Source organism: Ornithodoros turicata, chromosome 7, assembly GCF_037126465.1.
Source record: "Ornithodoros turicata isolate Travis chromosome 7, ASM3712646v1, whole genome shotgun sequence".
Classification (NCBI taxonomy): domain Eukaryota; kingdom Metazoa; phylum Arthropoda; class Arachnida; order Ixodida; family Argasidae; genus Ornithodoros; species Ornithodoros turicata.
In genome coordinates this window covers 38,277,041-38,289,020 of record NC_088207.1, presented here as the reverse complement: position 1 = coordinate 38,289,020, position 11,980 = coordinate 38,277,041, and the positions used below count along the sequence as shown (strand labels likewise).

Sequence of the window (11,980 nt, the reverse complement as noted above, 5' to 3'; positions counted from 1 at the left end):
TTAGTACAAAGAAGATTGTCAAGGAGATTGCCATGACACGTCGAGAGTGAGAGGTACCCGGGTTCGAATCCCGGTGCCAGCTGTGCTGTCCGGGGTTTTTCCTGAGTTTTGCTCAGACTCTTTCAGACATATGTCGGCACAGTTCCCTAAGAAGACGGCGCAGGACGCACATCCCCCTCTCCCCCCGGGCATCAGTCGTGACGTGGCCCACCTCTGTTCTGTGAGGCCGACAACGGCGAGCGCTTTCAGCACCACCTCCAGCCCCACCTTCACCACCTCCTTCTTCTTCTTCTTCTTCAGTCAGGTGGTCGTGATTCACGCGCCAATTGGCCACCGACACTTCTTTTTTCTTCTTCTTGGTATACGGACCATTTGTGTGAATAACCTCTTAAAACAAATTAGGAGTGTGCAAACGTACTGTAGAAAGGGGCAACATTTCCTTGAGCTTGACGAACACACAAACTTCGTTCCGTGTGTTCTTTGTGTGTTCCTAAGGCTCAATGTAGATTTGTTGCGCCTATCTTCTTTAAACTATATGCATTGTAGTGCGCACCGTCTTTGACTTAGCGTCCCGGGTCCAGCCGCGTTTTTCACCCCACTCCCACACGCACACAAATCGCGCACTTCGCTGACCCGCGAGTGTTTTCCTTACACTGATCAGAACACAACTTGAGAAAGACGGCGACCCTGCCCAATATATTGGCCTTCGTGACAGAGCACGCCCACGGCCACTGCGTATGGAAGCAAGAAGAAGAAGACCACATGACAACAACAGAAGAATCCATATACAGGGTGGGTGCAGATGGTGCAGATAAAGTTGCCCCACATTTATGCACGTATGGCGTTTCCTGCTTACCGCATGAACTTCCGGTGGCGCGGTATGACGCATTTATCCAATGAAAGCGAACAGTGAAATCGTAGTAACCAAACTCCACGAAACAAAAAAGTTACCCATGCAAACGTTGCTCTCCGTGCATCCCGATTTCCCGATGCAGAAGTCAATATGGCGGTCACGGCACAGTTGCGTCTAGCTACCGCAAGGCGTACCAGATCTCGTTTTGTTTCTGCGCGAGTGGCACCCCCAGCGGCAGGGCGATGCAACTGTGCTACACTGCTCTGTCCCATTGAAAATACACGGAGCGAAGTTCGCGTTGCTAACGCTTTTATTGCGCAAAGTTTGGATACCACGTTTCTCTCTCTCTCTCTCTCGATTTGCACCGTATAAATGCACCGTCGTGTGCCGCCGGAAGTTCGTATGGTATGCGGGGAACACGCTATGTGCGAAAATGTGGGGATACTTTATCTGCCCTCACCCTGTATATATGTTACACTCTTAAAAATGAACTTCCGCGCATAGCACGCTCCTAGCCAGCCATCATCATGTTAAACGGGTTAACATGACGTGTTAATAACATGTTAAAAACGGGAGGCGTACGCCTTTTTTGTGACACTTATACTGTTCATAATTGTCAGAAAAAGGTGAACGCCTCCCGTTTTCAACAAATCAGGGCAGATAACGATACCTTTCGAGATTATGGTTGGTTAGGAGCGTGCTATGCGGTGAAGTTCATTTCCCAGAGTGGCAAGTTATCACCTGAGCCTAACCTGGCCTTATTACATCTCATCATTGCCACACAGACGTAATTAGTAGCTGACGGTCATTTTTTGTTTGGATGAAGAAGAAGAAGAAGCCCACAGCCCATAGCAGCTTCCATGGGAAGAAGAACAGCCAACGGCCATTGCCCTGAGGTAGAAGAAGAAGAAGGAGAAGAAGAACAGCACCGTCGTGAATCACGGCCATCTTTTGACTGTACGAAGAAGAAGAAGAAGTGGAATGCGACGCTTTCTGTACTGCACAGTTTTTTTTAACATGCTGTGCCGAACGGGGAGCGCCGATTTCATCGACTTGACCATTCTGCATTCAAATGACATACACGCCCACGTTACTGAGACAGACCCACAGGGCATGCGATGCGGAACTTCAACAGATTGCGTTGGAGGAGTTGATCGCCAGCTGTACATGGTGAGTTCAGGTGACCAGGCACATTCCGTTTGCTCGTGTGACAGGGGTTGAGAAGTGCAAGAGCTCGCTGTTTGCGCAGAGCTGTACGCTATTAATTAATTTAATATTTGTACTTTTCTTTAAATTTCAACTGAGAATGTAATTTATTTACTCTGGAGCTCACCATTTTCATCCTGCGAAGTATTCGAAGCCTACAGCGGCAAGTTAATCTTTGCCCTCTTGTAGGCCGACTTCTGGCGGACATACCCTTACTTTCTATTACCCATTAATTACTTGCAGTCACGTTAATGTGCACTTTTGTTGATTTATTTGTTCAAGGTACGTAAAATTAGGAGCATGATAAAAGACAAGGGAAACATGAACGGCCACGTCCTATTCCTGAACGCTGGTGACAACTATCAGGGAACTGCCTGGTACTCCGTACTGAAGTACAAGCCCGTGGCTAATATCGTAGAACTCCTTCGTCCAGACGCGATGGTAAGCTGCTAGCAACGATAACAGTTATCAAGATGAGTACGATAACTCGTGGATTTACGTCGCGAGACTACTATGATCAAGAGTGACGTCACACTAGTCGGTCTGTGGATTCATTTTGCCCACCTGAGCGTTTTTTAGCATGCTCTGAAAGCTCAACACACCGTATTTAACGTCCCTTGCTGAAGACGCCGTGTCTTAAGCAACTTGTACCATGTCACCAAGTTGCTGGCGTCCTCGGCCGGTGTCGACCCCGCAACCATGGGATCCGTAGGCGGACACGCTGCGAACTGATTCACCGAGGCCGGTGATTCTAGATAGAAAAAGGCAAACAAAATGTGAGCGCATTAAATTGCGTTCCACCTTCTGCACCTTTCGTATACCTTAGCTGCGACATAGTGCTTCCTAGTACACGAACGCTTATAGAACTAGGGTTCCTGTCCGCTGAAGTGAGAGCACTGCAGCTTGCCGGGGGAAGTCTGTCTGTCCGCAGGGACACGGTGGTCTAGGAGAGTCGTCTGTAGTGGGATGTTTCACTGTAAAATAAATTGCTACGCCGCGCAGAAAACGATCAAGAAAACGTAATGAGGCGCCCACTGCCGTCAGTACACTATACTCAGTGCCAGCGTTGTGACGGAATACCTTACCAGCATTCGTTATTTCGGAATGTCGCATTTCCGCGTTTCAGTTATACTTTATACAGAATTTCTTCTAACTGAATAATTCGTAAATGGAAACGGCCATTCACACAGGGAAGGAAGGACGGAGGGACGGGTTTTTTTGTTCTTGTTGTTGTTTAAACAGGCAAGTGGAGAGAGAAGTTAGAGAGGCAACACGTGCGCCTTGAGAGGGGAAGAAGGTGTCAAAGTGGCTGGGGACCCGACAAACCTCGGCACATCAATTCTAGCTCCGACGTTATAATGTCCTTAGAATCCATGCAACCTCGGTCTCCCCAACACTGCATTTAGTTTTGGTTCTGCATCTGATTCAATGCGTCGTGTTGCTGGTGACTCCTATTTTTTCCCACAACTGTACATCAGCGTTGTCTTTCGTGTTTCCAGACTCTCGGGAACCATGAATTTGACGACGGACCAGAAGGCTTGGCGCCGTTCTTGCAACAAATAAAGGGAAAAGTGCCTGTAATCGCAAGTAACGTGGACTTTTCCCGAGCCCCATCATTGAAAGGGCTGGTAAGCAAGTCCACCGTCGTCAATTTAAACGGTACCAAAGTGGGCATCATCGGTGCAGTCACAACGGAAACGAGTACAATCAGTTACCCAGGTAAAGCTGTTTCAGAAATATATTGCCAGGTGCTAAATATAATTGCCGATAGATACTCGTCAGTATACCCTCTCGTAAGGTGCAACCGACATGTAAAGAGGGTACCGCTTGTTGCAGCCCAGACGTTTTGAATGGACCTCTTTCCTAATCACGTCCCAGCCTAGCGGCTCTTCGATGTAAGACTCTTGTCGCGCGCAAAAACATCCACCTATATGGTACCTAAACGTACCTACGTACCTAATCATCTACATCTATAGTACCAAACCACAAAACCGTTCTTGGAGCTGCATCCGATCGAGGTCGAGGAGTCGTGTCTCCTGGGCGTTCCTCGTACTCAGACAGAGGCGTTCTGCCTAAATCGGATGCGTAAAACGCCATCTGTCGAAAGCGGCTCTTCGATGTAAGACTCTTGTCGCGCGCAAAAACATCCACCTATATGGTACCTAAACGTACCTACGTACCTAATCATCTACATCTATAGTACCAAACCACAAAACCGTTCTTGGAGCTGCATCCGATCGAGGTCGAGGAGTCGTGTCTCCTGGGCGTTCCTCGTACTCAGACAGAGGCGTTCTGCCTAAATCGGATGCGTAAAACGCCATCTGTCGAAAGCGGCTCTTCGATGTAAGACTCTTGTCGCGCGCAAAAACATCCACCTATATGGTACCTAAACGTACCTACATACCTAATCATCTACATCTATAGTACCAAACCACAAAACCGTTCTTGGAGCTGCATCCGATCGAGGTCGAGGAGTCGTGTCTCCTGGGCGTTCCTCGTACTCAGACAGAGGCGTTCTGCCTAAATCGGATGCGTAAAACGCCATCTGTCGAAAGCGGCTCTTCGATGTAAGACTCTTGTCGCGCGCAAAAACATCCACCTATATGGTACCTAAACGTACCTACGTACCTAATCATCTACGTCTATAGTACCAAACCACAAAACCGGTCTTGGAGCTGCATCCGATCGAGGTCGAGGAGTCGTGTCTCCTGGGCGTTCCTCGTACTCAGACAGAGGCGTTCTGCCTAAATCGGATGCGTAAAACGCCATCTGTCGAAAGCGGCTCTTCGATGTAAGACTCTTGTCGCGCGCAAAAACATCCACCTATATGGTACCTAAACGTACCTACGTACCTAATCATCTACGTCTATAGTACCAAATCACAAAACCGGTCTTGGAGCTGCATCCGATCGAGGTCGAGGAGTCGTGTCTCCTGGGCGTTCCTCGTACTCAGACAGAGGCGTTCTGCCTAAATCGGATGCGTAAAACGCCATCTGTCGAAAGCGGCTCTTCGATGTAAGACTCTTGTCGCGCGCAAAAACATCCACCTATATGGTACCTAAACGTACCTACGTACCTAATCATCTACGTCTATAGTACCAAATCACAAAACCGGTCTTGGAGCTGCATCCGATCGAGGTCGAGGAGTCGTGTCTCCTGGGCGTTCCTCGTACTCAGACAGAGGCGTTCTGCCTAAATCGGATGCGTAAAACGCCATCTGTCGAAAGCGGCTCTTCGATGTAAGACTCTTGTCGCGCGCAAAAACATCCACCTATATGGTACCTAAACGTACCTACGTACCTAATCATCTACGTCTATAGTACCAAATCACAAAACCGGTCTTGGAGCTGCATCCGATCGAGGTCGAGGAGTCGTGTCTCCTGGGCGTTCCTCGTACTCAGACAGAGGCGTTCTGCCTAAATCGGATGCGTAAAACGCCATCTGTCGAAAGCGGCTCTTCGATGTAAGACTCTTGTCGCGCGCAAAAACATCCACCTATATGGTACCTAAACGTACCTACGTACCTAATCATCTACGTCTATAGTACCAAATCACAAAACCGGTCTTGGAGCTGCATCCGATCGAGGTCGAGGAGTCGTGTCTCCTGGGCGTTCCTCGTACTCAGACAGAGGCGTTCTGCCTAAATCGGATGCGTAAAACGCCATCTGTCGAAAGCGGCTCTTCGATGTAAGACTCTTGTCGCGCGCAAAAACATCCACCTATATGGTACCTAAACGTACCTACGTACCTAATCATCTACGTCTATAGTACCAAATCACAAAACCGGTCTTGGAGCTGCATCCGATCGAGGTCGAGGAGTCGTGTCTCCTGGGCGTTCCTCGTACTCAGACAGAGGCGTTCTGCCTAAATCGGATGCGTAAAACGCCATCTGTCGAAAGCGGCTCTTCGATGTAAGACTCTTGTCGCGCGCAAAAACATCCACCTATATGGTACCTAAACGTACCTACGTACCTAATCATCTACGTCTATAGTACCAAATCACAAAACCGGCCTTGGAGCTGCATCCGATCGAGGTCGAGGAGTCGTGTCTCCTGGGCGTTCCTCGTACTCAGACAGAGGCGTTCTGCCTAAATCGGATGCGTAAAACGCCATCTGTCGAAAGCGGCTCTTCGATGTAAGACTCTTGTCGCGCGCAAAAACATCCACCTATATGGTACCTAAACGTACCTACGTACCTAATCATCTACGTCTATAGTACCAAATCACAAAACCGGTCTTGGAGCTGCATCCGATCGAGGTCGAGGAGTCGTGTCTCCTGGGCGTTCCTCGTACTCAGACAGAGGCGTTCTGCCTAAATCGGATGCGTAAAACGCCATCTGTCGAATCCAGAAATAATGTTCTGTGGCGCCTTCAGAGTTAGAGGTCAGGGTCACAGGCGCCACGCGCATGCGCATAGACAATTCTTAAAGAAATCCTACACTCAACACAAAAATCAGCTGTATTTGTCATACGTTGCAGTAGCAATCAAGCAAGTTGTCCCTCGGAAGGGTTGATCCCATAACGTTGAACTATTTTCACTGTTCAGCCTAGCTGTTCTTTAATTTATGCCACGCACAAATTTGAATTTGTTATCGTGTGTTATTGTGTGCAGTAGCATAGCCTCAAGGGGTCATGCGGCCTCCCCCCCCCCCCCTACTGACGCCACTGTTCATAGTCCTCAACTTCTACTACACCTTCACGTTCGTTCCCATTCCTTGCACCAGGCTCCAATTCCTGCATACCATACTGGTCACGTGCACGACTTGTGTACAGTTTTTCGCAGCTTCTTCGAGAGCATTCAGCTGCGTCTTCCATTGTGTTTGTATATGCCTAATCGTTGCTACTCTTTCTTTTCTTATTTCCTTCGTAGGCCCCGTCACATTTGACGATCACATTGAATGCGTTCGTGCGGAAGCGAAGAGGCTACGAGGAGCTGGCATTAAGATCCAAATTGCCCTAACACACATCGGCTACCTCAGAGATCAAGAACTGGCGCACCAGGTGCCAGAACTGACTGTTATTGTTGGAGGACATTCTCACACTTTTCTGTACACAGGTACCCGTAGTTTCAGTGTTACCAATATCAGCAATACAAAATGGTTCTTAGACTCTTTCCGATCAAATCGACGGCTCCTCACAGTTGCAGGAACTCGATCATTTAAAGAAGCAATGACGTACCATTTATCGTAGTTATCGAAACGCTGTTTCATTCGTCAAGCTCTCCATCAGAAGTCACCATGCGAAAATATTTTCGCTGCTGCAGTCTACTGTCACTACGCAATCAAATTTACAAAAGTACTCCGAGAAAGCAGCCTCAGACGGATAGCCCGATCTTCCCACGTGACGTCGGCAGCTCCCCGTGCCTTTCTTCTCTATCTTTCTTTCTTTCTTTCTCAGCTCACGCGCAAGATTAAAATCCGGGCTGGTTGTGGTGGCGATAAAACCCCAGTGACTGGAGGTAAAAGAAGTCAAAAGATGAGGAAGTCAATGTGTGAGCAGGGCCTCGATACACTTCCCAGGAAAAATAGATATCATTCTGTCAGGTAGATAACGCTAGGGCACGGCCACTTCACTTGCAAAGCTATTTAGTGACTCTAGATAACTCCAGTTAAACATGTGGGCGCGCCGGCACGAGAAGAGAAGACGGGAAATGTTCATGGTCGGAATAAACCTTTGGTTCATCCCAACAGTTGCAGTTCAGTGCGCGTGTGTGTTTCTTTGTCTGGTCCTTACTCTCTCTCTCTCTCTCCCTCTCTATCTTTTCTTCCTAAGTCCTTTTTTTTTTCTTCTTCTTCTTTGTCCTCTCACTGAGGTTTTGTCACTTTTAATCACGCGTTAGACACGCTTTCGCTGCGCCACGGGTGAACCCCGCGCATCCCTTGTCATATGCTAAGTGCATGCTAGGGGAAAGCGGTACAGGTTGGGACAAAAGTTTACGGAACACGCGAGCGGCGTACTTTTTCTTCGGTGCGAAACCCTAGCGGCTGCAGGAAGCGGGTGAGTTCACTGTTTCGGAGGGGTGGAAGGGTACGCTGTTAGCGACACACAGCGGTAGCTTCCACTTCCCAAACACAACCAGGCGATACCGGAACTACCACTGTGTCTCTGGCATCGCACGCTTGCACCCCTCCGAAGCAGTGAACTCACCCACTTCCGCCAGCCGCTAGGGTGTCGTACCGACGAAAAAATACGCCGCTCGCGTGTTCCGTAAACTTTTGTCCCAACCTGTACCACTTTTTGCCCCTGACGCATGTTCCCGTGTACGCACACTTCGTTGGCGGTTTCAATTCTCCCGCCTTTCGCCATGTAGACGATAGAAGAAAGCTCAATATGTGGTACTCGTGCGAAGCGCTCGGCTTCGGTATACCTTATACCTCACAAACACCGTTAAATGGAGACACCGGCATGCTCTTCATATTGGTGGATAAAAAAGTTACCTTTACTTGGCAAATTTCCGAGTTCAGGTCGCAAAAATTTACGTATCCGTTACATGACATTCACATCGAGAGGAAGTAGTAAGAACAAATGCCATTGACCGCATGATTTTAGGTAGTGTAGTTTTTTTTATTGTAATTCAGTGACACGTTTTCTGGGACACCCTGTATATCGCCCTGAATCGCACGCTACCTTTCAGCAAAACAGAGTAGCAGGGCGCAAGCTAGCTGGTATAGTTGTTGGAGACCCCAGACTCAGGGTTATTCTCTTCAACAACTACTTGCCAGCAATTTAGGGCGACCACTCACCATCCACTTTATATCGCTTAAAGCACGAAGATGAGGAGTGTGCAGTGTCCCGCAGTGCCTTAACAAAATGCTGACATGGAACGAAAAAGAGCAGCCAAAAGTCAAAGTTAAAATAAAAATATCCGTGTGCCAACATAAAATGTCGCTGCATGCGCCGCGTTGTTGTGATAAGACGCAGAAAAAATTGTCATCCCTATAAATCCACCCATACCCCCCTAAGACGTGTACATGTACCTTGTGTTTTCTCTTTTCTTTTCCTTTTTTTTTTTTCCCACGTGAAAACGTCTTAGTTCGGTTTGGCAGTCAGGTCCAAATTTTTCAATGCAAGGAAATCATGCCCAATTTGATAACGCGATCACTCGGTGAGTAATAGACCGATAGCAACCAACCGGCTAACTCCAGATAGCTTACACGTGTAAGATTCTGGGTCATTGTGGTCATTGGTCTGGATGTGGCGTGCGCGTGCAAGAGAGACGGAAATATAGGGGTACGCGTATCTTGCGGGCAGTCTAGCTCGCAAACCCGTGAGGCTAGGACGCCACTCGAGGTGTCGTTGGAAAGCGCATAAGAGGTTCTACCTGGACCTTGAGCGATGTCGGCTTCAATGACAACAAAAATTTTATAAATTTGCAAGATTGAAATATCAGAATTTTTGCCCAAAAATGCCACTGAAACGTGATCAGAATCAAAATAAACCGCAGTCAGAAGAAAGGGCGGATCGAGAGGAACCCAAAAAGCCCCCAAAGTCCGGCACCGAGCGATCGGGACTAGGGGAGCGCTGAAGAAGATTGCGGCGGAGGCAAGTTCGACTGCCGGCGCGCACGGCGAGCCCTTACCCTCTAATCATAAATGACTAATTTAAAGACTTGTATTTCTTTCACTAAAATCCCGCAAAGAAGCAAATGAATCGGAGATCGTGACGTTTTCATGTAAAACACTATGGCTCGAACATGCCTGAGCCCGCCCAAAATTTTTTGTTGTCGTTGCTGTTGTTGTTGTTGTACAGCGTGGTTATTTACAGTACGTTTATTAGGCAACGACCATCCGAAAGAAGATGCCCCAGAAGGCCCATACCCTACTGTGATAACACGAGACGATGGCACAAAAGCATTAGTCGCCCAGGGCTTCTGGTTTGGGAAGTACCTGGGCCGCCTCAACGTTATGTACGACCTCAATGGAAACATGCGCAACTGGTCTGGCAAACCAATTCTTCTGGACAACAACGTTCCACAAGGTAAAACATCAACAGCTATTACAAACCAAAAGATTCTCTGCTGAACACTTCACTCGCACTTCCCTGCTTAAGAGACAATTGCTGAACACTTCACACGTAGCTTTTGCTTTACGGTGTTTATGACGGAGCTAGTTGTCTATCTGTTCAACGGGAGTTTTGTCTGCCGCTTTTCCGTAGAGCCGGAGATGAGTAGCCTGTTACAGAGGTACCAGGACAACGTTACCGCGGGATCCAAACAGATTGTTGGTAGTTCAAAAGTATTACTCCAAGGTGACCCGCAGGATTGCCTGTTCAAAGAATGCACCATGGGGAACTTGATCACCGACGCTATGTTCAGCTTCATCGCCGATAAACCAACGGCTGGCACTGGAGTGTGGTCTGTCGTCGATGCGTGCGTCCTTAATTCTGGAGCGATCACAGGATCGCTTTTACCCAACGGTAAGTTGTTAATGTCCAGTTGCAGACCGCACGAGCCTTCTCAAGGTACCACCGTATAGATCATCCGCAGTTTCGATCACAAGAGGTGACCTGTGGAAGGTGACGCCATTCCACGACACATTAACCACAGTGACTTTGAAAGGAACGGCCTTGCGTTCCATCTTTGAATTTTCAGCAAGCAAGTACTCGGAGAACAGCACAGGTCGAGGCGCAGGATTTGTACAGGTTTCAGGTAAATGGAGCATAAATAGAACAGACAGCCCCTCATAGGTGCCTCCTAGGGCCGTATTCTTGAACGATCCTCGACCCGAACCTCCACTCGAGCTGCTCCTCCAGACCACTACCAAGCTTCAGAGATCGCTCTTGACTCGAAGCCCCCCCCCCCCCCCCCCACGAGCGGAGGAGAACATCCTCCACGCTTTCCTCAAGGTCTGCAAGGTAGCGTTTCCTTGAGCCCTCCGCAAATGTAGGAGAAACCACCTCCTGGTCGATGCGGAGTGTCGAGTCGAGTACCGTTTTTAACACGGCCGTTGACAACTCTGGTTTGAAGACTGGAGCGCTGCTCGATTTGCTTGTCATCTGCGACATATTTGGGGACAAAATAGCGAACCACATATTCCCCGTTCTTCGACATTTATGCCACTTCATGTCGTATATATTTGTGGGGAACAAGATACTGCCGATCTGCCGTAAGCGACATTCGCGTCTTACAGGGGCATTTGTCACGTACAACATGGCGAGACGTGTGGGACAGCGTGTGAAGTCCCTAGAAATTATGTGCTCAATCTGTGGCATCCCTCACTTTGAACCCCTGGACGACAATAGGGTTTACAACATCGTTCTTCCCGCATTCATGTATAAAGGCGGTGGCGGCTACGACTTCGGGGACGCTATGGCTGCGCAAGACAATGGTAAGCGGTGTGTCGCTTATTGTGCTGAGCAGTATAGTGGACAAACAGGAGCAGCGAGGTGTTCCCTCGTACCTTGTCCGCATCCAGGTGACCTTCTGCACGATGCTCTTGAGAAGTTCTTCAGGAGGAGGTCTCCGGTGATTGCCAGGCTCGAGGGTCGCATCAGAATCGTGCATATTGAGGACAACGTTGATGCACAACCATTTCGAAGCGTATCGACGACGCACCAGCCAAGAAGCTTGAGTTTTCTTCTTCTATTGACGTGGTGCTGGATCCTTCACAGGCTGGAACTATATGGTTGCCACAGAGCTACGGTTGTCCAGGAGCTATGAACTTAATGTGAGAGTTCTCCTATTGACAATATATTCGTGCTATATAACAGATAATAAAACGCTCAAGTCACTTCAGTCTCTGTGTGTGCAAAAGGGAGCAGCATTTGTGAAACCACAGCTGCGGCCACGCCTCGGCTGTCCTTGTTTCCCAATCATAGAAATATGTTCATAAAACGTGAAGAATAGTTCCGACAGCAGGAAGGTGGTTTTCCCGTCTAATGTGCACCCGAAGTATAGCTGATAATGCAGTCCCGACGTTACAA

At 48.5% G+C, this 11,980-nt stretch overlaps 1 protein-coding gene across 2 annotated transcripts; it reads left to right on the top strand.

Moving 5' to 3' along the window:
* The first annotated feature begins 1,779 nt into the window (after positions 1-1,779).
* On the top strand, positions 1,780-11,792 carry LOC135401036 (protein 5NUC-like). 2 transcript variants are annotated; one of them, XM_064633157.1, is made up of 9 exons: positions 1,780-2,023; positions 2,342-2,500; positions 3,559-3,778; positions 6,930-7,115; positions 9,836-10,036; positions 10,214-10,474; positions 10,545-10,706; positions 11,338-11,385; positions 11,473-11,792. In XM_064633157.1, the coding sequence occupies exons 1-9, from the start codon at positions 1,835-1,837 to the stop codon at positions 11,715-11,717; spliced, it is 1,671 nt and encodes a 556-aa protein (XP_064489227.1). In that variant the 5' UTR covers positions 1,780-1,834; the 3' UTR covers positions 11,718-11,792. The 2 variants fall into 2 exon arrangements, with proteins under 2 accessions (XP_064489227.1, XP_064489226.1); XM_064633156.1 differs by having other exon boundaries at positions 11,188-11,385.
* The last annotated feature ends 188 nt before the right edge of the window (positions 11,793-11,980 follow it).